General features: G+C 47.8%; 1 protein-coding gene across 2 annotated transcripts in view; it reads right to left on the bottom strand.

The window, feature by feature from the left end:
* Positions 1-26,404, bottom strand: part of NCKAP1L (NCK associated protein 1 like) — a 1,641,522-nt gene that overhangs the window by 412,184 nt on the left and 1,202,934 nt on the right. For both annotated transcript variants that reach the window (XM_069231027.1, XM_069231028.1), the window contains exon 28: positions 5,000-5,116. In XM_069231027.1, coding sequence (XP_069087128.1) covers positions 5,000-5,116 — 117 coding nt within the window. The remainder of the gene's footprint in view (positions 1-4,999; positions 5,117-26,404) is intronic.

Here is a 26,404-nt window from a genome sequence, read left to right as displayed (position 1 = left end):
GAAAAGAAATTGGAATTATGGCCATGGCGGTTACCGCCATGGTCATCCGCCACTTCTCCACTCCGACCGCTGGGTTGGAGACTTTGGTCTCCAGCCCGGCGGCCATCACCAGACTGCCGGCGTTATCACGAACCTGCAGACCACCATGGAGTTCGGGTGGTTTGGAACCGCCATGAAATCCATGGAGGTAGGCACTCTCAGTGCCAGATAATTCCTTCCCTGGCACTGATAGGGGTCTCCCCCACCCCCACTAGTCCTCCCCCCAATCCCCCCACCCCCCTGCCACCCCCCAAAGGTGGCAGGACCCTTCTCCCCAGCCCTCCCCCCAACATGCACAGACACACACCCCTCCCCACCCCCACCTCCAACATTCACAGACACACACCCCTACACGCACACATACACTGCAACAACACAAACCCGCACACATACAGACATGCACACAGACCGACCAGCACACATTTCCCATACACACAACACCCCTGCATGCGTACATGCACTCACACACCCCGTCTACATACTCACACCCCCATGCACGCACACAACACACAACACCCCCCTCCACTAACGAACGATCAACTTACCTTGTCCGTTGATCCTCTGGGAGGGGACGGGATCCATGGGGGCTGCTCCACCGCTAGCACCCCGTCACCAGAACACCGCCACACCGAATCATGGGACGTGATTCAATGGGTGGTGTCCCGATGACGGGGCGGTGGAGGTGGAGCAACCTCCACTTCCTCGCCGACCGCCAGTATGGCTGCTGGTGGCTCTCTGTCCAAAAAAGGACAGAGGGCTGCCAGCAGTCATAAAATGCTGCGCGGAAACCCGCCTGCACTGGCGGTCTTCAGCAAAGCGGTTCCTCTGTGGACTTTGAAAAAGACCTCCAAGGTCGTAATGAGGGCCACAGTGTCCAAACATTTACACACTGGGGTTCCCAAGGAAGCTCTTCTTCAAGGATGCCTTATATTTGAGCTGGAACTTAGGATTCTTGGAGGGTGTTATGCCCCTACCTCTCCTGCCCAGACTGTGTGCAAACTTCAGGAAAGACTGGGGCCAAGTAATCCTAGTGACCCTGGATTGGGCTAAGTTTGCGGTACCCAGAACCTCTGGCTATGAGCACATGCCCTCCAATGTGCAGAATTTTGTGCCCTTGGCAGGACCTCCTGTCTCAACATCTGGGGAGAATCATGGACCCAAACCTGCACTTCATGCTTGGATATTCATGCTTAGAGATTGAAGGGCAGCAATTACTGTCCTTTGGTTCATCTCCCAAAGTGGTTGGAATAAGCTTTGCAGCCAGGCTTCAACCTACCAAGAAATGTTTCTGCAAGACGATGGGAAACATTTGTCTGGTGTTCATATCAGAGCATTCACTCCTTGAATGTAAAGTTGTCTGATTTTTAATGTTCTGATTTTCTTTAGCATAGGAAGGCCTTGCTGTGATGACAGTTACTTTCGGCCATCTCTGCCTTCTTACATTTCCCAATTCAGCCCTTCCTCTTTGAGTGATTTGTTGTGACCGCCAAAATCATTTATCATGCCACAGTGGTACTTGAGCTTGACTTGGTCCTCAGTTTCCTGATTTGCATTCCTTCTGAGCCAATGCATAGCTGCCACCTCTGTCTCCTTACGATCAAGATGGTGTTCCTCATTGACATTACATCTCCAAGGTGAGTCAGCATGCTTCATGCATTGTATGTAGCACAGTCATACACTTCATTCATCCCAGACAAAGTGTTTCTCTGGACAAAAGCTGCATTCTTGTCAAAAGTAGTCATGCCATTCCATATGGGGCTACCTATTACCTCACTGAGTTTTTTTGCACTTGAGCCATGGGACTTCACCTGGTGGCAAACAGAGTTTTGACTGATACCCACCACCCTTGCCAAGAAACAACTAGGGATGATCTTTGATAGCAAACTTTAATTGACCACTCAAGTCAAGGTTATCACCACCTCATGATTCCGGACCCTGAAGATGATGAGGAAGATTTTCAAATGGCTCCCAGTCAGTACCGAGAAAATCATCACACATGCCCTTGTCACAAGATTACAGTAACACCCTCTATGCCGGGTGAACAAAAACTCATTAGAAGACTGCAAACCATTCAAGACTTGACAGCCAGAATCAATCTCAATCTACCTCTCCACACTCACATCACACCACTCCTGAAGGAGCTCCAATGACTCACCATACACAAACGAGCACATTTCAAACTCCTCACTCACACATTCAAAGAATTACATATTACCGGCATACCTCAATAACTACATCTGTTTTTACAAACTTTTCAGGCACTTTAACTCGGACAGTCCACTACCATTAACATTTGCCACCACACGGGGTTATATTTCACCTGAGAGTGCTCCTGCTTGTAAAATAAATTGGCATCAGTTGGGGCAACTATGCTCAAAAAGCATGATGAAGTACCCAGCAGGAAATCTAAGTATTGTTGGAGATTTAGGCCCTTATTTCAACTTTGGCTGTAAAAACCAGCTACTGCTGCGGCGAAGGCCGCCAAAAGACCATCTACGCGGCTACCAGCCATCTGCCATATTATGACCACAGCTGGATTTCCACCACAAGAAGGGCGGAAATCCAGCTGTGGCCATGCCGGCGGATGGCGGGAAGGTGGCACTGCTACCACCAGCAGCACCATGTCAGTAGACCGCTGCCAGCCGTATTATGACCAATAATACAGCCTGGCGGTGTTCTGCTGCCGGGCGGTGGTGGGGGGTGTTGGGTGTGTGTGTGGGGGTGTGTGATGTATGTGTGTGCATGAATTAGGGTGTGGGTTGAGTGCTGAATGCGTGTGTGCATGTACGGACGTGTGAGTGCGTGTATGTTGTGAAATGTGAATGCGGGTCTGCATGTATGTTTAGAAGTGTGTGCGGATGTGTGTGTGAATGGATTTATGCATGCGTGTAAGCATGTGAGAATGGGTGTGTGTATGCGTGTGTGTGTGAAGGGAGAGGCGTGAATGTAGGGGTGGGGGGTTGGAGAGGTATGAGGGTGTGGGGGATAACTGGAGAGGGGGGAGACCCCTATCAGTGACAGGGAAGGAATTCCCTGCCACTGATATGGCCTACCACCATGGTTTTTGTGGCGTTTCAAACACCACGAAAACCATGGCAGTAGGTGGGGTCATAATCCTGCAGGCAGCACAATGGTGGCCACCTGGCTGGAGATGGATATCTCCAGCCTGGCGGCTGATACTGCCATGGCGGTCGGAGTGGTAGCCAACCTGCCAATGTCATAATATGGGAGTAAGTACCGCCAGCCTGTTGGTGGTACTTACTGCCACATTATCGCCAACCCCCAGGGTTGTAATGACCCCCTATGTGCCAGATTTATTAGGCCATTTTGCAAAGCCTGCAATTCACAAAATTAGAGGTGCTGAGACTGCAAAATAGCTTTTGACATCAACTAATCCCATCTTTTGATTCAATAAAAGCTGACCGAATAGTTAACTGGATGTTGAAATATATAGGAAATTGCAACTAGGAAGGGACGTGTTTAGAGCTTCCCTTCTTCATTGTATTTCGTTTTCAGATGTTTCACTGGTTTGCAACTTAATTTCTAGTTGTCAACCATTTAAAAGATAATAACACCTCAAAGGAGGTGCTAACTCATTTGCAAAAGGGAAAAGTGCTCCTTGGTACACATTTCCTTTTTGTGAAGGTTAAAAAAGGTTTAACAGGAAGTAGGCCATGGTCCACGGAACCACTGACAACTCTCGAACGTTTAAAACAAGTACGTTTTTTAATAACACAGCTGTATCCTTTAAGAAAAACAGGCTGCATCTAGAAACATATTTACTTTATTTGAATGCAATCGCAGGCATCATGCTTCGCTAACCCTAGCAGGAAAGCATCAATGTGATGACCTCCAATTGGAGTGAGTCACAACTTCCAACCTGCCTCATTATCATGAGGTAGGTTGGTTTGCAACCCACTCCTATCAAGAATTTTGTGAACTGGCCTATTGGTACCTAGGTCAATATTGATTTTGTAAAAACATTAGTGTGCAAGTTCGGGCCATTTTTTGCTTATGGATTCTTAGTATATCTGGACCCAAGCCTTGGGTCGCATCAGCTGATTAAATTGCATTAAAGTGCTGGACTAATTTGGATCTCAATTGAAATCCCAGATCTGAAGTATTGCGTTTGCAGAGAATAAAGTCAATTAGTGTTCTGGTTAGAAATAGAATGCTGTGGCCCGAGAATATCCGCAGTTGCTATCAGTTCCTTATTGGGGATTTTCGAGCTGTGTTCTGGTAGTAAACAACACTCTAAACTATCAACCACATTAACATTTTCAACTGTCCGATTAAAATACCGAAATCCAGTTAAGAAGTTCTGTTAATCTCCTTTTAAAATTAAAGAGATTTAAATTACTTAGTATCTGACCAAATAAAACAACAATACGTGTACAACAGTACTCTAAAGTCAAGACAACATTCACTTTTAAAAAGTATATATGATAAGATCATTAAAAAATCTGCATTTTCCTGCTCCATGCACAATTGTTCCTAATTTTGGTGAATATAAAAAAATAGTCAAATAACTGACTGCCCTTACTCCGTTCTGCCCTTGGAGGGGTTTGACTACAGCAAAGTATTCTCCACTGTCATCAAACCCACAGTCCAGTTGATTCTAAACAGGTGGGTGGACCATAATGGTGGAGGGGAGGGAACCCTAACTAATAATTAAATTCCTTTGAGTACAACCCTTGTTTTAAATTCTCTTCCAATTCTGTTATCCCTGATCTGATTTTCCTGTCAGGTACTAGAATGATGCTATTTCCCTCTCAAATCGTGAGAGTTTCAACAACTAAGTCAAATCTTATCGTTTGTTGGTGTTTGCATTTATGGATGTCAGAAATTCAGTCTATACCTAGGGACTGAGCACTAGCCTACTAGGGTTGTCTTATGACTAATAAATAGTACCTCACAATGTCAATGAAGACTGTTTTTAAATTCAAGTTCTCTTACTTACCACCGCTCTCAACACTGTAGAAAGACATTGGGTCAGAGGCCAGTATTGGGAGGGAGACAGCAAGGAATACCAAAAGCAGACACGCCATTTTGTACTCTTCCTCCAGCGAGACGCTTTCTGCCATGGAGAAAAAAACAATGTAAAAAAAGAAAAGAGTAAATGAAATGTAGGTATTCAGATCCATCTATGCAGCCAATCATTTCTCCTCGCCATCATCATTTTTCTGCAGGCAGCATTAGAGGAGTAAATGGTTTGATGTATGAGACTGGCCTGTTATGTTGAAAACTGTTTTTATTATGCTGAACAGAAATGAGAGCATGCAGGAGCATGATTTACAGTCTCTCATCTGATGGATCTTCTTAAGTGGTTGAGACAACAAGGGAGTAAACAAAAATCATACAGCTCAATTTCTCGCAAAACCCACGTGGTCCCACAATAAGGACCAGGATTCGGTGACTAGGACTTAGTTTTTTTTTCTGCCAATCAATAATCAGTCCAACATATATGCATGTCCTAAGAATGGTAAAAAGATATACAATTACAGCTGTTTCTAAAACAAAAGTTTTTTTTCTAAAATAGTAATGTAAAATCCAACTACACAAGTACGCATAATTTCTCACTACCATTCCAAACTTACCAAACATGGCAACAGAACTTCTTTCAGATCAGAAATTACTACTTTAAAGTATATAGGGAAATTCCCAATGCTAACCTATCAGAGGAGCAGCCTCACAGTAGTGAAAAATTAAATAAGCTGTTTGTCACTACTAAGACATGTAAAACATAGAAGTACATGTCCTGCCTTTTACATAACCAGCACCCTGCCCATAGGGCTACCTCGGGCCTATCTTATGGGTGACTAAGGAATAGTAAAATGTGAGTTTATGCCTTGGCAAGTAGGTTGATATAACAAGTCAATGTGGCAGTAAACTGGGCACGCAAGGACAACAGTGGCAGGCCTGGGACAGGTTTGAAAGGCTACTTCTGTGGGTGGTGCAATCAGAGCTGCAGGACCACTACAAGGATTTATCTTACAGGCCCTGGGTATATTGCATACCACTTTACAAGGGACTTACAGGCAAATTAAATATGCCAAACTGTGTAAGCCAATGATGCCATGTGTTAGGGGAGAGAGCACATGCACTTTAGCACTGATTAGCAGTGGTAAAATGTCCAGAGTCATAAAGCCAACAAAAAGAAGGTTAGAAAAATTGGGGGAGGAAGGCAAAAAGTTTGGGGATAACCCTGTAGAATGAGCTGTTTCTAACATCATCGAAGTAGAGTTCTAAGGAATGGGGATAATTTGAATTAAAGATCTCAAGGATATTCCAAAATGCAAGAGGTGTCAGCATAGTGAAAGCTTCAGTAGAAGTCCTCCAAAAGAAAAGGAATAAGTGTTTTGCATAAAGCTTCACACTTGCAAGAATGAATGAAGCAGTCTTTTTGTCTGTAGCATACATTTGCAACATCACCTGCATTTCCCAACCCACAGAACTTGGACACTTCCAGCAACCTTGAACATTCCTACATTCCTGATACGTCATGAATAGAAGGCTTCAGCTGCTCATTAATTTATACTTTTTTAGCACCGCATTTGCGTCATTTTTTTACGCAAAAGCGCCACATACTTACAAAATACAAATATATTTTGACAGTTTGCGCCACTTATGTGACAGAAAATGATGCAAATGTGGTCCTAAAAAAGTACAAATATGGGCCTAAGTCTCCACGTTTTTTGTGAAGATTTCACTTCTGGGACCTTACCATCAAGAAACTAATACAGACAACAATTACTCCTTCCTCTAGCTAATGAACGTTTGAAAATGCACTGGTGAAGGAAAAGAACTGAAAAGCAAAATACATTTCAGAATTGAAGCCTTTAGTCAGGTAAAGTTAACCTGACTAATGTGTACTTTGAATACATGGTTGTACATGCATACATATAACTTTCAAAATAACTGCAAAACACAAATAAAATAATGCATGTTACTTCTGCAAATACAACTTCAAGTGTAAATATAAAACATAAGTAATGAATACAAGAACGCATTTTAAACAACATTAGTGCACTTTTATAAAGCTTTCAGTTTCTCAGTAGTTACATTTTATTAATGCATTTGAAGGTTTATGCTCTGTGATATTATTAAGGTGCATAGTAAATATGATTTAAAAAATAAAAGCGTAACGGCCCAATGATGACGTGTCAAGGATGGAGTCTAAATTGTGGTGCTCCAGAAATGAAAAGCTATCAGAATGTGCTTTCCTGAACAGGTACTTTCAGCTTTTGTAAATGTTAGCACAGCCCTCCTGAATATTTGACATCCTGGCTTCCAAATGGGCCCTCAAGAAGTCAGTCCAGCTATTTAGGAAGTGAACAATGTTAGCCACAAAGTCAATTAGCCAGCAAGCATCCTGAGGTAGTCATCAGACACAGTGCGTATTCTGTAACCCATCAGTGTTGTTGAATTCAAGATTTTCTAGTGGTAGCAGAACGGAAAATGTGGAGAATACACTGTGTGTTGTTTGGCTGTAGGTGTGTCATTGACTTGCCTGTAAATGTTTTTTGGTAGCTGCAATTGTGAACAAAGATGAACACTGGGCTGCTTCTAATGGTCTATATTTCTCCTGTGTGTGCAGTAAAACCAGGTTAATATGTGTGTGTGTGTGTGTGTCTCTCCGTGTGTGTGTATGTGTGTAAGAATATTTGAATCATGAAAACGTAGCTAGAAAGCCACAAAGCATTTAACAAGGGTGAAATCTCAGAATATTTTTAATTTCTTTACTGATATGCTGTATTAAATGGAGTGTACTCGACCCATGGGTGTCAGAGTACTTTGCACGAGCAAGTAGACATTGCACATCAGGTTACGGACTGGGAGAATATTTCTTCGACTCAGGCAGGTTCCCATAGAACCATATATAATTGAAAGGAAGGTAACAGATTCCATATGCAAACGGTTAGACTTGCCATCCTTGCTATGGTACTCTCCCAGCTTTTTGCTTTCCATTCTCTTGTTTTGCTGACTTCGTTTTTGCTGGCTTTAGGACTCTGCACACTTTGCCACTGTTAACCAGTGCCAACATGCCTGTGTTCTCTCCTTAATACATGGTAGCACTAGAGCACACCCAAGTGGCATATTTAGTTTACGTATAAGTCCCTTATAAAATGGTACTGCATGTACACAGAGCCTGTAAATGAAAAGCTATTAGTGGATCTGCCGCACTGATTGTGTCACCAAATTAAATAGCCCTTTAAACACGTCTCAGTTCTTCCGTTGCAGCCTAGGTGTGCAGTTTTAATGGCCATTTCAACCTGGCACAATTAACATCTTGCCAGGCTGAACCATCACTTTTTCATGGATGTAAGTCACCACACCCCTAAGGTAGGCTGTGGGCAGCCCGGAGGGCAGGGTGCACTGTATCTAAAAAGTAGGACATGTACTTTTATGTTTTACATGTCCTGGTAGTGAAAAAAAACTCTGCTAAGGTGTAATTTCCAAATGGGAGAAGGTAACCAAATCATGTGTAGTGTCTTTGGAATTGCAATGAAAAAGTCATATTTTAAATTACAACTTTGAAAATGCCACTTTTAGAAAGTTGGCATTGTCCTGCCACTTGGTTCCTGCAGCCTGCCTCTGGATCACATGACTGGGAGTAGCTGGCAATTGGGCTTTTTATTCCTCCTAGACAGTCACACACAATAGAGAGCTTAGGTATGCCTAGATGGGCCAACATAGGCAGGATGTGAGGGTGGAGCTGGACACAGCCCTACTTACACTTGAATAGGGTGTGTCCTGCCGCCACACAAAGGGTTACATTCCTCTTGTAGTTAGCCAGGAGCCAGGGAAGGCAGAACACCTGTGCACTTAATAGGGAAATATCTAGAAGCTTCTCCCACTTTAAAGGCAGACGCAGCTATACATATTGGACCTCAGACACAAACTCTTCAGTAAATTTCTAGACCTATGGAGACTCTGCCAGGAAGAAGAACTGTTGTGCTGCTAAAAGGACTTCCACTATGATGGACTGCCTGAGTCAGAGGAGTTTGGACCTGCACCTAAGTCCAGGACTCCAAGAGTGACTCCAATGGCTAACCTGCTGGCTTCCTGTTCAGAGCCACAGGGACACAACAGGCTCACAACCATCTGCACCTGATCCAGCTGGAGCATGCCCCTGACCTCCAAGTGGGGCCCCCCAGGTCCTGGCCCCCTAGCGTGGCCTCAGAGAAGTTGACTTGGAGCTTTGGGCTCTTCATGACAACGAACGGAACTCTTGGTGTTGAAACCTTTTCACTCACACATCCCAAAAATGTGAAGTTCCATTTACCCAACTGTTCACGCTACAGCATCAACCACTCATGGGGAACACCAGTGTGAAGGTCCTGCCCACCCATCGGCGATGACAACAGGATCTTTGTGCTACCCTGATGACCATCACCAACACCAGGCCAGTCCTTCGCACTACATGGACGACCTTCTGTGATGCTTCGCTCCTCCTCCCGCCCCCCCTCCATGGCAAACGGGAATCTTTGTGCTAGAATGTGGAGTGGGAATAGCCTGTTACCTGCAACTGACTCACACTCCATCTGGGATGACCTGAACTTGTGACTTTCTCCTGGTCTCGCACAACCAGATAGCCCTGAATGCTGCTTTAGGCTTTTTGGCTCTATTTTCACTTAAAGCGTTAAAAGACTTCTCTATTCTCTATTTTTCTAAATTGGTTTGGGATTTTTTTTGTGTGGTGTTTTCACTTTATTACTGTTTGAAGTGCTGCATAAATTCTTTACACATTGCCTCTAAGTTAAGTCTGACTGCTCTGTGCCAAGCTACCAGTGGGCTGAAAAGAGGTTAATTTGTGGTTTGCTTCTGCGTCATCCTGACAAGGATTGTGGTTGCTGCTTGAATAGGGCTTCACACCCCCTCAACCAATTCCTCACACAGATATATAAGATGGTAGTATGTTGATAGTGGTGGTTATCATAAGAAGTGATTTGGATCAGTAGGGTTATCGAATGCTTAAAAAGACAGATTTCTGTGCATCTCTCATGAATGTGGGTTCTAGATTCCAGATGCTCTTCCGGAGAATGAACAAAATATGGTTCTTTATCTAAAGCAGTTCAAATGTGTAACCTTGATGTGTGCCAGTGTGGGTGCACCTCTGATGGCATCATCACCTCTTGATACCAATTCATTTGCAGCATCACATGTAAAACGTCACATACCAAATTGAATTTCTCATCAGACTTGTTCAAATTATTATTCTATATTTGTAGTAATTTGAAACCTAGCCTTTTCATGTGCTTCTGCAAACTCAGGTTTTGCAAAACCGGGGGCCAGATGTACGAAACGTTTTGCGACTCGCAAACGGCAAAATTTGCCATTTGCGAGTCGCAAAACGCGTATCCCAATGCAGAAATGCATTTTGCGAGTCGTTACCGACTCGCAAAATGCATTTCAGACTCGCAAATAGGAAGGGGTGTTCCCTTCCTATTTGCGAGTCGCATTGGGATGGTCGCAAATGGCATCGCAGTTACCATCCACTTCAAGTGGATGGTAACCCAATCGCAAATTGGAAGGGGTCCCCATGGGACCCCTTCCAGTTTGTGATTGCACCCAAAAATATTTTTTCAGGGCAGGGAGTGGTCCAAGGGACCACTCCCTGCCCTGAAAAATCCGAAACTAAAGGTTTCTTTTTTTTTTGTAGTGCAGCTCGTTTTCCCTTAGGGAAAACGGGCTACACTTCAAAAAAAAAAAAACTGCTTTATTGACAAGCAGGTCGCTAACATGGAGGCCTGCTGACGTCAGCAGGCCTCCATGTTAGCGAGTGCCCATACTCGCAATGGGGCCGCAATTTGCGACCCACCTCATGAATATTCATGAGGTGGGTCTTTGCGACCCCATTGCGAGTTGCAGTCGGTGTCTGAGACACCGTACTGCATAGCAATTTGCGACTTGCAAATTGCGAGTCGCAGGGACTCGCAATTTGCAAGTCGCAAATTGCTTTTTTCGTACATCTGGCCCCTAGTGCTTTATCAAGACAGAGATATAATGAAACTGGAAATGGAAAAACAAAAGACTGAACTATAAAGAGAATCATTTGATTATGAGATTTGATGTGGAACGTGCATGAATCCAAGCATTATCAAATTCTAAAATGTGCTTTGTAGTATTATTTCAAGACAATCTACAAATATATCATAAGGTGCCTCAATTGCAGTGTTTCTGAGTGATACAACAGTTGGTTCTTTGTTTTCCGAACCTGAGTGGTTTTAGTAGCATGGATTCTGCACTACAGGTGTCAGGTATTTCAGGGTGCCACAGTGCATTGCTGTGTGAGTGATGCAAGCCATTTTTATTATGTTTTTTATGTTTTCTCTAGAGCTAAATGGGGTGATAAAAACTGGAGATATGTGATACAAGTGTTTGATGTATGAGACAAGTCTTCCTGATAAGACGAAATATTGGTTTATTTGGCATAACGTATGCTTTGAGGATTCACATGTGTAACTAGAAAATGTACCACAGTTTTAAAATCTGCAATGAAGGGTTTGAAATGTTTGAGAAGTCTGGCTTGATGCTCTTTGCTCTCTCTCATGGTGTTTGTTGTGATGTTAATGTCTCCTGCATGGTGTACAAGCTTGTTCCTCTGCCAAGAGTGCCTGACTATGAGTATATGGTATCCTGATTTTTATTTTGGCTTTGTCCTTACACAAATCTAGTTTGAGTGCAGAATCCTAGACCTGTCTCTTGGCATGACGGAAGTCCAGGACCGATCTTGTAACCTGAAGGGTTGCCCCAAGAATCCTCTCTTTGCACAAACAGTGGACTACCGCCCCTGTCATGTGTTTAGCACATAGAGTGGTGATGGCAGCATAACATGTTTTGTCAATTTGGAGTTGTTACCAGAAGTTTTTTTCTGTGTTACGGGACTAGAGGCTTACTACCCAATTGTGTAAAGGTCTGCTTCTAGGCACTAACACACATCCGACTGCTAACATTTCAAGTCTATGCTGAGCATGTTTGTGGATGTGGTCTGCATAGTATGTACATCATGTGTATGGATGAACCAGAGTAATGGAGGCATGTGCAATCCATATTGGATATTAGAATATTGAGTACAAGGTTATTGTTACACACTAGTATCATAGACCAAATAGTGAGGACAAAAATGACAAAACCAGTTGCATTTGGGGAAGTATAGACTTACTATTCTTAATTCCACATCTATGTAATGCGAAGATATATATGTAGCCAAGGTACATTATGTGGAGTTAGGTATATTAAATCTATACGTATTTACTTTTCAGTATTTTGGTCCTCAATATTTTGACAATGGTATTAGTATATCACAGTAGCTCCTAAGTTCCTACTTGATAATCGGGATCTGCACCCATTTTGGATGCCCAATTCCTGGCCTTTTGCACAAGATGAATGAGAGGTTGCTTTCTCTGACAGTAGAAGTGTATCACTCACATTTCTAAAGCTGGGGGAGGAGACCTAGACACTAAAGTGGTGAGACAGGAGACACGGCACATGTCATAGTTCAATTAGGCCTTTTGATGAAGGGCCTGCTGATTAGTGTTCCCTTAGCACTGTCATTTGGCATTTGGTCCAGTAAGAGCCAAAAGCAGCAATACCCCCACAGGATGGAAGACAGAGGAGAGCGATATTCATGATTTAGCTGTTGGCATGCATCAGACTCTGCAAATGGTGGTTCTATTCAGGGATCAAAGAATAATGGCTGTTCATGGTGCTGAGACCAAGAAGAGTGACTGTAGCTCGCCCTATGTCTTTGGGACCAGAGATATGCAACCACAGCGCATTTCTTGTCTCTGTGACCAGAGAAGTGTGCAAGTGCTGCTTCAACCAAAAGTGTGTTTACAGTTTATTCGGTGCCACTTTGCCCAAGAATTAGGACAGCAATAACCCACAGCACGGCCTGGGCTTAGCCGTCATCCAGGGAAACCTACCAAATCCAAACATTTCTGATAACTGAACACCCAGATCAGTCCTGGGTGTGGTGAATTATGGGGATCCCCCAATGTTTTATATTTTACAAAAATGCCCTGCAAACCTCAAACATTGGTTAAAATTGTGTATTTTCCATACTGCTCTGAGGGAGCATTCATAAAATGTGCTAGGATCCATAAAATTCCTACCACCCAGTGTTCTGTTCTGACCCATTCCTTTCCTGGGTAAATTATCCCCAATCTGCCTCTGAAGGGACTGAAAAACATGTTACGGGGTGGAGGCACAGCCCAATGTCTAATTAACTGCAACTACATAGCTTTGTTTTTTATGATAGTATCACGGTAACTAGTGGCTTCTTTACTCAGGGAGGCAGAATGGAGATATCTCCCACAATCTGCTCACCCCATGTCCCCCAAGGAGGGGAGCAAAATACAGCTGAAAGAGTTGTTGGGGGTGGACATGGCTTGATGCCTGGATGGGCCTCTCCAACCCCTTAGTTTGTTATTACTTTAATAATTATGGTGCCAATTGAGCTTTCTAACCTCTCTTAGGTGCAGATTGGCAGTCAACACTCCAATGCATCGGTCGGAAGCCTCCTTACTTTTTTAAAGTTTTGTTATCATTGGTGCCTAGTGGATTTTCTGCACCCCAGGGGGCTGCTTTGGGACAACCCCCCCCCTCCACACTTTGGGATAATTCCCCTGATTCATGGGGAGCGGTACTTCCCAGTGCCTGGATGAGCCCCCACCAATCTTTTTTAATTTGAGCTACATTCCCAGGTGTAAACTGGGGATACGCCACCCAGACAGCTGGTGCTGTTATGGGTTGAGAGCATAGCTCCCACCCCTTCATTTTATATTTCATCCTTATTCCTAGAGGTATAGTGACGTTTCTGACCACCCGCCCATCACCCCCAAAGGAGTGAGGAACATTTGGTACCATTTAGGAATGAGGCCACAGCCCGTTGCCAGTCTAGGCTTGGTTGATGATTAGAGGTAGAACTTCTGTATCCTGGAATCATAACCTGGATAGTGCCCAGATGGCTTTTAATAATCTGCACTGAAATATATTACTGAATCATACACCGTCAAAAATATTGTAAAGCTTTTCAATGATTTTCTCAGACTTCTCGAGGGGCTTTGATACACAATCTCAATTGCATTTGGTTTGTTGCTGAATATTCAGTGTCAGACAGTCCAATTTCCAAAGCTACAAGATAAGATCTTGCTTCTGATAGAAAGTCTTCATTTCAATTAAATCATATCCCCAGGACCCTTCACCAGTGATTCGGATGATGAAGCCTGCATTAACCCCTCTCAGATCTTTACACCTATTCAAATATCCCAGTTGATCCATATGTGCACAATGACAACTATAAAGTACTGCCTTTATAAGTAGGCAGGTTAGTTTGTCTCCAACTCATGGAGTCACACCTCATACATGCAATAAGCACAATGCATTTATGACATATGTCCATGGAATAGCATCATTTGAGGCAAAGTGCCTATATTTTGAAAGTAAAACACATTGGGGGTCATTACAACATTGGCGGTAAAAGCCGCTCACCGCCGTGCAGAAGACCGCTAACACACTGCCACGGAATTCCGCCACGGTCATTATGACCCACAGCCCGGAATCCGCCAAAATCCAGACACCCACACAAGTCCGCCACACCAAAGGTCAGTGATAAACTGCCGATAACAAAACCCCCACCGTCACGCCAACAGGAATACGACCACACTATCATGACCCACGAATCCACGCGGCGTTCTTTCAAGCGTGGTATTTCATTGGCGGTACACACCTCCGTGCTCAAAATACACACACATTTACAAAACACATCCACATTGGACAATTCCGAATACACACACCTGATACACATACACACACCACTCCCACACATCCAATACAATATAAAACACACACCCACATCACCCACAAACCCTTACGACCACAATTGCGACTGGATGCCAGAGAGAGACACCACCATCTGCAAACTAGCATCCACAGGCACTCAACACCATCATGCACACAACATCCAAGCATCTCACACAACACACCTCTAAATATCACCCCACACATCACAACACACACCACCCCACACATCACCCACACCACCCCATGGCCCCGCAAAGTCAACCCAGGTTCTCCTATGGGTAGAGCCACAGCTACTTGGCTCACAGGTACAGCACACATCCATAGCCAGGAAGATGGAGCTATGGCAAAGAATAGTCGACAGGGTCAGCGCTGTAGGACAGCATCCAAGAAATAGGGAGGACATCAGGAAGAGGTGGAACGACCTACAGGGGAAGGTGCGTTCCACGGTATCCAGGCACCACATCGCGGTTCAGCGGACTGGCGGCGGACCCCCACCTCCTCCCCCACAACTAACAACATGGGAGGAGCAAGTCTTGTCCATCTTGCATCCTGAGGGCCTCGCAGGAGTCGTTGGAGGAACAGACACTGGTAAATCAAATCTGAACTATCATATCCCCCACCTTACCTGCATGCTATCACACACCCCCACCCTCACACCCTCCCCTATCACCCTAACTCCTCACTAATGTACCCATAACACCAACCACCCATCCCAACACCAAGACCTGCATGACACAACTAAGCATGGATACCCATCACTAAAGCATGCCCACTGCACATACCCAGAACACCCCCCAACCATGACCACACAAGCCCCCACACAGGAATGCCTGCACTGGGGTACACGCACACCCAACCATTGCACACCATGAAACACACACATGCAATAATCATGTACTTATACCCCCGCAGGAACCCGAAGGACCTTCACCACACCAGAGGGTCCAGACAACACCACTCCACCCCCAGAAGAGGCCCACAGTGATGACAGCAGCTCTGCCCTACTGGATCTTGATGACCAGCCCGGACCATCGTGGGCCTCAGGACAGTCGGTTCCCCTTGCCCAGCCACAGCCCAACACTGACCTTCCACCCTCTAGGAACACCAGCACAGCACCCACCCAGCGGGCCCATACCTCCCTACCCAGGACAGGTCAATCAGCCGTGTGTCCACCACTACAGGGCACCCAGGCTAACCCACCACCCCAACAACAACAGGGACCTGGGGGCAGTGGTAGTGGGCACACGGTCCAGGGGATGGAGGCACAGGAACACAGGGGAACTGGGAGGGCTGCTGTGCGACAGAGGGAGGACAGGCCAAGGGAACCTACTCTCAACGAGGCCCTCTCCTCCATCATGGGAGCATACCACCACTCCCAGGAGACGATGGCAACGGTCCTGGACAAGTTGCAGGAGACCCTGCGTCTGCAGGAGGAGCAGTATTTGGGGTTCAGGGAGGAGCTCAGGACCATCGGCTCCGCCCTGGGCACCATCGTAGGGGTGCCGGCGGACATTCAAAAGACCTTGAGGGACACCGTGGCACTCCAAGGGGCCCCTGACACTAGCCACGACGATGAAATGCCCACCACCTCCGCCGGCGCTAGTGGACAGGACGCCCCGCCACAGGACCAACACACCAGCACCCCACCCCCTGCAGACGGACAACCACCACGAAAGCGGTCCCTTAGATCCACGAACAGGACAGAGCAAGATGGCAAGACCCCGCCAGGAAATTAGACCACCCTGATTGTCCCCCCACTGTCCCACTTTGTTACCCTGTCTAAATCGGAACTGCCCCAGCTCCACTTCCAATGGCCAGATGTGCAATGTACCTGTGAGACTAATAGACTGGACTCTGCCATGGACATTCTCCCACCATAACCCATCTCCATTTCACAACCCCCCTTCATGTTTATGCACTCAAATAAACACCCTTGAAACACTGATGAAACTGGAGTCAGTCAATGAATTTGAACTTTGTATTGTCAATTACAGTGTCAAAAATGGTTACCAATTGGAAGGCCAACATACCAATGTCACACATCACAAGCCTTTCAAGGGTGCAAGCTGTTGACACGTAGGTTACCACATTTGTGAAACTGAAATGGAAGGGGACAACTCAGTTAACAAATAGTGAGTGAAATGTAGGTACAGGATAGAGGCAGACGTGTGAAAGTTAATGTTATGTTAAACCTGAAAACGTACTCACCTGTGTCTCACTGGAAATATTGCTGTATGACTGACTCCCTGTTGTCGTTTTCTTCTTCATCAGCTTCATCCTCATCACTGTCCACAGGCTCCACCACTGCTACAACACCGTCATCTGGATCATCCTCCTGCAGAAAAGGCACCTGGCGTCGCAATGCCAAGTTATGGAGCATGGAGCAGGCGATGATGATGTCGCACACCTTCTTCGGTGAGTAGAATAGGGACCCACCTATCATATGGAGGCACCTGAACCTGGCCTTAAGGAGGCCGAAGGTGCGTTCGATAGCCCTCCTAGTCCGCCCATGGGCCTCATTGTAGCGTTTCTCTGCCCTGGTCCTGGGATTCCTCACTGGGGTCAATAGCCAGGAAATGTTGGGGTAACCAGAGTCCCCCAATAGCCATACACGGTGCCTCTGGAGTTGAGTCATCATATCAGGGATGCTGCTATTTCGCAGGATGTAGGCGTCATGCACTGAGCCAGGGAACATAGCATTTACCTGCGAAATGTACTGGTCTGCCAAACAGACCATCTGGACATTCATCGAATGATAACTCTTCCTGTTCCTGTACACCTGTTCAATCCTGCGGGGGGGACCAGAGCTACATGGGTGCCATCAATGGCACCTATGACATTGGGGATATGTCCAAGGGCATAGAAGTCACCTTTAACTGTAGGCAAATCCTCCACCTCAGGGAAAATGATGTATCTCCTTACGTTTTTCAGCAGGGCAGACAACACTCTGGACAACACGTTGGAAAACATAGGCTGGGACATCCCTGATGCCATAGCCACTGTTGTCTGAAATGACCCACTTGCAAGGAAATGGAGCACTGACAGCACCTGCACGTCAGGGGGGATTCCTGTCGGATGGCGGATTGGTGACATCAGATCTGGCTCCAACTGGGTACATAGTTCCTGGATTGTGGCACGGTCGAACCGGTAGGTCACGATCAAATGTCTCTCTTCCATTGTCAACAGGTCCACCAGCGGTCGGTACACCGGCGGCTTCCGCCACCTTCCAATATGTCTCAAATGACGGTGCCTAAGAAGGACAACAGCGAAGAAACTGTCACCATTCCTTCAGGTATGTACCCACAGTCACAAACAAGACTACAACAGACAATTAACCCATCCGGGAAAAGTTTTGAGTGTAGGCCTCGGTATGTGTGACGCAGTAGTAAATGAAGCCATGTGGGCCCCTTAAATGGCGGCTGCCTGACCTCTAAACTGGGACAATGGAATTGTGGGGTAACTGCGCTGGCGTTGGACACCATTGCAGTAGGCGGTCGTAGAGCGCGGCGCAATGCTGCATTGATTAACATTGGACCCTATGGGTCCCAGGAGCCAATGAACAGGTGCGCTGGCGGTGATGATGCGCCCAGCCGCGGACGTCACCGCCGCGGACGTCACCACCATTTTCTATCTGTTCACTCACTAGATACCTGACCTTCGACAGGAGAGGACCTACACTGCTGGTGCTGCTGTGACCTCGGTCTGGAAGCGACGATGGCTGCTGCGTCTGGGGAAAGGGCCCCTGCCTTCACTGCACAGGAGTTGGAGAAACTTGTGGATGGGGTCCTCCCCCAGTACACGCTACTCTACGGTCCTCCAGACCAACAGGTTAGTACACAGGGAGCACGTTGGATGGGCTAGGCCTGAGTGGACAGGGCTGGGTGGGAGAGCGAAGGGGGCACAGTTCTTACAACAGAAATGCATGGGGATGAATGTGCCACATGGACAGAGTTGGGAGGGGCCCACTCACATTGACGGTGCAGTAGGTAATGACTGTTCCTCTTTCCTTGTGCATGTCATGTAGGTCAGCGCCCACCAGAAGAGGGACATTTGGCGTGCCATCGCCAAGGAAGTCCGGACCCTTGGGGCCCACCAGAGACGGGGCACCCACTGCCGTAAGAGATGGGAGGACATTCGCCGCTGTAGCAAGAAGACGGCAGAGGCTCAGCTGGGTATGGCCTCCCAACGTGGGAGGGGTGCCCGTCGCACCATGAACCCCCTGATGTTCCGGATCCTGGTGGTGGCCTACCCGGAGTTGGATGGGCGCTTAAGGACATCACAGCAGACACAAGGGGGTGAGTACAACCTCATTCTGTGGACTTTGCATGCAGTGGAGGTGTCTGGGTGGGGGAGGTGGGCTGTGGGTGTCCCTAGGCCAGGGCGAGTTAGGTAGGCAAGGCCCCTTCGTAATGTAGGCCATGTGGGACTCTACCCCAGCTCAGAACAGAGGCAAGTTGATGTATAGTTGCCCCTTTGCCATCCATGTGCGCAGATTTCTAACATTGCCATGTAGGCCATATCCCAGAAATTGCATGTGCAGAGGGCAGGAGCACGGCGTAATGCATGGGGCTGCTGCGTCTGTCTTGTCCGCCAACGGTAGCGGTGTGCCATGCACTAAAACTCTCTTTCTTCTGTCTCCCCCCCTTTTCCTGCTCTCCCTGTCCTTTTGTACATCAGCATCATCAGGCGGAGGTACAGTGGCACCGGAGCACGAGGGAGCTGCATCCCACATGGCCATGGAGGGCCACACCACAGACTCTGAATGCACCAGTGGGACGGAGGGCGAGGGGAGATTCACGTCGGCCACAGGATCACCAACCAGCGACACAGACTCGTCCGCTGATGTGAGCTCCCCTGTGGTGGGTGGCGGCACCATCTGTGCCCCCCACTTCTACAGGTACAGCCGCCACATCCCCTACCAGCACCGCCCTCCCAGCAGCCCCTCAACCTTCGCCCCGTGCCCGCTCACCCAGGAGGGTGGGCATCACCTTCGCCCCAGGTACCTCAGGCCCTGCCCCAGTCACCCCTGCTGCCCTCAGTGAGGAGGCCATTGACCTCCTCAGGTCACTCACTGTTGGGCAGTCTACCATTGTGAATGCCATCCAGGGTGTAGAACGAGAGTTGCAACACGGTAATGCATTCCTGGAAGGCCTTCATTCTGGTCAGGCTGTCCTTCAGCGAACCCTGCAATCTCTGGCCTCAGCACTGATGGCAGCCAATGGCCCTGTGTCCAGCCTCCCCCCTCCAACTTCCTCCACCCAGACCCAATCCCCTGTACCCCAGCCCATCCCATGCACACCTACAGACCAGCAGGCACACAAGTCAACACCCAAAAGTAGCTCAAGCAAACATAGGCACCACACACACCACAGGCACTCACACAAGCATCACACCCATACAGACACAGCAACATCCACTGCCTCCACTGTGTCCCCCTCCTCCTCTTCTCCCTCCTCCCTCCCAGTCTCATCTACACACACACCTGCATGCACCACATCTACAGGCACTAGGACTCGCATCAGGACACCCAGCACCCCAAGCCGCTCACCTGCACTCACCACCTCCACTGCCATTTACACGTCCCCTGTGTCCTCTCCCAGTGTGTCTGTAACGCCCCCTCCCAAAGTACACAAACGCCGGTAATCACTCACCCAACATCCATCCACCTCACGACAGCCTCCAGTACCTGCACCTGCACCCAAAACACATAAAGTGACACCTCCTACAACCACCTCCTCTACCTCCACTCCCAGACCCCCTCCAGCCACCCATCCCAGTGTCCGTCAGAAACTGTCCCTATGTCAAATTGACCTGTTTGCCCCCCCCCCTCCAGTTCATCATTCCTGTCGTAGCGCCTCAGCCAAAAAGCCTCCAGTGCCAGTGGTGCGTGTTCCAGGTTTTTGGAGTGCACCGTCCACCAGGGCAGGCAGTAGGACCCGGAGCCAAGGCACTGGCAGCTCACCCCCTGTAAAGGCTCCAAAATTGGAGAGTGGACGACAGGACCGTGTCAAGACTCCTGGTGGGACAACAACTGAAATGGGATCGAAGGTGATTGGTGTGTCAGCTGTAACTCCAAAGAAGGTGGGGAAGGTCCTGAGGAAGTCTGCCCAGCCTGTTATGAGTGTCACGGCGGAGAAGTGCGCCATCATTTCCGGCGGTCGAGACACAACCGCCAGCACCGTCGTTACTGGTCAGGAGACCACCGCCAGAGTCACAGCCCAGGAGGGCCCAAGTATCATCACTGGTCAGGAGACCACCGCCAGAGTCACAGCCCAGGAGGGCTCAAGTATCGTCACTGGTCAGGAGACCACCGCCAGAGTCACAGCCCAGGAGGGCCCAAGTATCGTCACTGGTCAGGAGACCACCGCCAGAGTCACAGCCCAGGAGGGCTCAAGTATCGTTACTGGTCAGGAGACCACCGCCACCGCCGGAGTCACAGCCCAGGAGGGCCCAAGTATCGTCACTGGTCATGAGACCACCGCCAGAGTCACAGCCCAGGAGGGCTCAAGTATCGTCACTGGTCAGGAGACCACCGCCAGAGTCACAGCCCAGGAGGGCCCAAGTATCGTCACTGGTCAGGAGACCACCGCCAGAGTCACAGCCCAGGAGGGCTCAAGTATCGTCACTCGTCAGGAGACCACCGCCGGAGTCACAGCCCAGGAGGGACCAGGATCCCACAGCCCCGCTGGGCAATGATGGAACTTTAAGACACACATCAATGTCCAGTGTGGAGATCGTCATGCCACACACCAATGTCCAGTGTAGAGTTTGTCATGCCACACAACAATGTCAGTATCCGAACCGCCATGTCAAAGCACCGCTGAACAGGGCCAAGACCGCCATGGTGAAGACCGCTGAACAGGGCAAAGACTGCCATGGCTAAGCATCGCTGAACAGGGAAAAGACCGCCATGGCTAAGCATCGCTGAACAGGGCAAAGACCGCCATGGTGAAGACCGCTGAACAGGGCAAAGACTGACATGGCTAAGCATCGCTGAACAGGGCAAAGACCGCCATGTCAAAGCACCGCTGAACAGGGCAAAGACTGCCATGTCAAAGCACCGCTGAACAGGGCCAAGACTGCCATGGTGAAGACCGCTGAACAGGGCAAAGACTGCCATGGCTAAGTATCGCTGAACAGGGCAAAGACCGCCATGTCAACGCACCGCTGAACAGGGCAAAGACTGCCATGTCAAAGCACCGCTGAACAGGGCCAAGACCGCCATGGTGAAGACCGCTGAACAGGGCAAAGACTGGCATGGTGAAGACCGCTGAACAAGGCAAACACCGTATGGGTATGAATAGTCCGCCACATCAGGCATCCTTATCCCATGTGCAGCTGGGACAGTGACAGGACATGAACTTTCACGGGGAGACTCATCCTGTCTGGGCACCAGTCCCACCCAGTACCAGTAGAGAACTGCAGATACTTGCGAAAATGTAGCTTTGCTTTCCCCAGGATGGTCTAGTGGGCAACCCACCCACGGTAGAGACTTGTGAGACTGTGGCTTTGCACTCCCCAGGATGTAACAGTGGGCAACCCACCCACTGTAAAGACTTGTGAGACTGTGGCTTTGAACTCCCCAGGATGTAACAGTGGGCAACCCACCCACTGTAAAGACTTGTGAGACTGTGGCTTTGCATTCCCCAGGATTTAACAGTGGGCAACCCACCCACTGTAAAGACTTGTGAGACTGTGGCTTTGCACTCCCCAGGATGTAACAGTGGGCAACCCACCCACTGTAAAGACTTGTGAGACTGTGGCTTTGCACTCCCCAGAATGTAACAGTGGGCAAGCCACCCACTTGAGAGACTTGTGAGACTGTGGATTTGCACTCCCCAGGATACATCAATGGGCATGGAGCCCCGTCATGGATCTGGCTTCGTATTCATGTGGCTGAGGTGCCCCCCCTTCCCTTCCCCCTGAGGTGCCTGTAGTGTTTCCATCTGATGCCCCGGCAGTGTTCTCTCGGATTTTGGTCAGGTATCTATTGTGGGCCTCGCCCATGCATTTTTGGACTGTTGGTGCACGGACATTGTTGTGTACATATCTGCACTACTTCTTGTATTGTATATTTAAATATGACAGATTTCGAGATATATATCAGTATTTTTTTGTATGACATGAATATTGGCACATTACAATGTTTGACCGAAATTAGCTTTGTCTTAGCATTCTTCCTGGGGGATTGTGGGTTGTTAATGTGATATTTTTGACTGCATCGGTGTGTATGTTCTGATATGCGAGGGTGGGGGTTGGGGTGTTTGGTGGGTGTCCCCCTAACTTTTGCCTCCCCGTGTCATAGATGCAGTACTCACCGGTATCTTCTGTGCCTACGTCGCTGTTGGTCGTAGAGGAGCAGAAAGACAAAGGCAGGTAGGATTTGGAGTTCCGGCTCCATGGAGTCGTCGTTCCTCGTGGAGTGTGTTAAGGTGAGCGTTTTCCCATAGCAAAAGCTGTTTCCGCCTTGTTTTTATCCACAGAGAATCCGCCCCGGAAAAGGTGGCGGATTGGCCTGTCATAATAGTGTGGGCGGTACATTGTCTCCCGCCTGTCTGTTGGCGGTGACCGCCGCGCTGTTTGTCTGTACCACCGTGGCGGGCGATGTGCTAAAGTGGCTGTCTTTGTTGGCGGTTTCCACGAGGGTCGTGATTCCCTTTTTTTGTCCGCCGGCCTGTTTGCGGTATTTCCGCAGCTTTAACACCGTCCGCCAGGGTTGTAATGACCACCTATATCTCATAATACAGAAATGAAAGGTAATGAATAGCTATTCTTCACCATGATCCCATAAAATTTTCTGTAGTCAACACAGAGTCTATGATCTCCATTTGCGTTGAGGACAAGACCTACGTGGGCTCCAGCAGGTGACACTGAATGACAGATAAAACCTTTCACCTGTTTCTCATCAGTATAATCTTTCAGATGCTCATCCTCTGTCATTGTCAAAGTGTAAATTGAACCATGTGGTATTAAGTCTGTGGCGTGATCATGTTCTTCATAATGTGGTGATCTATCCACACCTTTTTCATTGAACAAATCTGTGAATTCTGCATAAGCTTCAGGAATGTTTATGTTTCTTCTGGGGAGTCTGAGAGTGTGCCACTAAACAAAGTTTGATTTTGAATTGTGGTTCTTTAGGAAAACATTTGTTTTAACAGTACTTAGAAGTAGAGTGAACTGATGAGGTCATGCAGTCTACCTGTTTACTGGGCAGTCATAGTCAAGATGTTTCTAACATAATATGAAACTTGGAGTTATCTATAAAATCAAAACAAATGCCTCATAGTGTGCTAGGTCCATATCCATGACTAAACTTTCTGTTTCTTTACATACATTTCCAGAGTACCTTCAATCCCATGGATAGGTTTGGGTCTGTTGTTTCATTGAGTAGGAATGAGACGGGCTTCAGCACTCATGTCCATGATGCAACCTATGGGTCCTCAAGCTAGCAGGATTCAGCATTGTACTGGTCCCATGGGAGCTGCCCAGGTAACTCTTAACAAAAAGAGAACTGGACTTTCTGTAGACACTAATATCCCCTTTTACACAGTCTTGATCTACTGCTTAAGACAGGCTTGTTTGTTTTGCTGCAACTGGATGCAGTTGCTTAAAAAAACACCCTGTTTCTTTACAATATTTACAAAAAATACATGCAGACCATAGTCACTCACTGTTCCCTCTCTCTCTCTTTGCTTAAGATAGACTTGAGTGTACTGCAAATTTTGATTGATTGTTCCAGAGTCAAAACTGAAGGAGGCTCCAGAGGAACACTAGTTATCCATCAACGTGACATGCTTCTTTTTTCTGATCTTCTCCCCTTTTGTTGATGATCGATTTGAAGCACCAAATCAATCAATGCATTAGTGGGATGTTTTCTGATAATTGTAAGTGTGTCCTCTAGATCATCTCAAACTCAATGATAAAACGTGGCTGCATACACTTCATCCGTTCATCCCGCTTCCACCTTAAGATGGCTCAAGTAGGTAGTATCAGAGATGATATTTTTGGAGCCATGTCAAAGATAATAATCCAGCATGTGGAATTTACATGGTCTGTCTTCATCAAAAAACATCTTTGAATTGTTCAATAAACACATTGTATTTATCAAAGGCAATGCCCAAATGAAAGAGTTTTTCATTAGATAAGAAAAAATGAAATCTGTTTTTGCTGACTCAGTTGCAAGCAGAATGGGTTGAGCTAGAAAATGTAAACTGCGTTTTGTAGAAACAACTGGGGATGCTTGGATTTCCACTAAAGTTCTCTGGGCCAGTCATTCCTGGAAAGGCCGTGATACACATTGCTGCGAGAAATGGGGTTATGGTAAAGCGCCTCAGCCTGCCAGTGGCATGAGTTGGAGAAGCAATCATGATTTTGCCTGATAAGAGGAAACAATTTAAATGAGCTAATAATCAAGCTTACTCATGGTGTGCAGTCTTGTGTTCCTCTTTGATCTCCAAAGTGGCCTATACTGGGTTGGGCCTCACCAGCTGTCAGTGTTTGACAGTGTTATCTGATGAGTTCTGATGGCAATCAGCCTCACTCTCCAGACTATGGGCCTCATTATGACCCTGGCGGGCGGCGGAGGCCGCCCGCCAGGATCCCGCCCTCCAAATTACCGCGCCGCGGTCAAAAGACCGCGGCGGGTATTACGAGTTTTCCCCTGGGCTGGCGGGCGGTTCCAGTTAAACCGCCCGCCAGCCCAGGGGAAAACGACCTTCCCACGAGGATGCCGGCTCGTAATCGAGCCGGCGGAGTGGGAAGGTGCGACGGGTGCTACTGCACCCGTCGCGTATTTCACTGTCTGCAAGGCAGACAGTGAAATACATTTTGGGGCCCTCTTACGGGGGCCCCTGCCGTGCCCATGCCATTGGCATGGGCACGGCAGGGGCCCCCAGGGGCCCCGCGACCCCCCCTACCGCCATCCTGTTCATGGCGGCTTTCCCGCCATGAACTGGATGGCGGTAGGGGGGGTCAGAATCCTCATGGCTGCGGAGCGCGCTCCGCAGCCATGGAGGATTCCAATGAGCAGCGGAAAGTCAGCGGGAGACCGCTGACTTTCCGCTTCTGACCGCGGCTGAACCGCCGCGGTCAGAATGCTCATTGGAGCACCGCCAGCCTGTCGGCGGTGCTCCCGTGGTCGGTGGCCCTGGCGGCCACCGGCCGCCAGGGTCAGAATGACCCTCTATGTCTGTACCAAGGATTCACCAAACAGGGTCAAACACCAGAGGGGTAGAAGAACAGAGAAAAGAAAGATACATTGGGCATGCCAATCTCTTCTTTTCTACTGCTCCCTCTAATATTACGTCTCTGTTCACAGTGCAGATATTTCCTGAGAGGTTGAGCAACCGACTGATCGAAAAAGGTATCAATCAGTTATTTGCAGAGCGTGTCGCTGTCACCCCTGTGGTTATCTGGTCCCTGGGGTGCAATGTCTCTGTCGAAGAATCAGGTCTTGAGTTTCTTTCTGAAGTATGCAAGTGACGGAGCAGTTAAGAGAGGGAGGGACAGGTCATTCCAGGCCTTGGCTGCAATGTAGGAAAAAGAGCGGCCACTGCTG

This window comes from Pleurodeles waltl, chromosome 4_2 (genome assembly GCF_031143425.1).
Source record: "Pleurodeles waltl isolate 20211129_DDA chromosome 4_2, aPleWal1.hap1.20221129, whole genome shotgun sequence".
Taxonomy (NCBI): Eukaryota; Metazoa; Chordata; class Amphibia; order Caudata; family Salamandridae; genus Pleurodeles; species Pleurodeles waltl.
The sequence above is the reverse complement of the archived record's forward strand: the minus strand, read 5'-3'. Positions and strand labels throughout refer to the sequence as shown.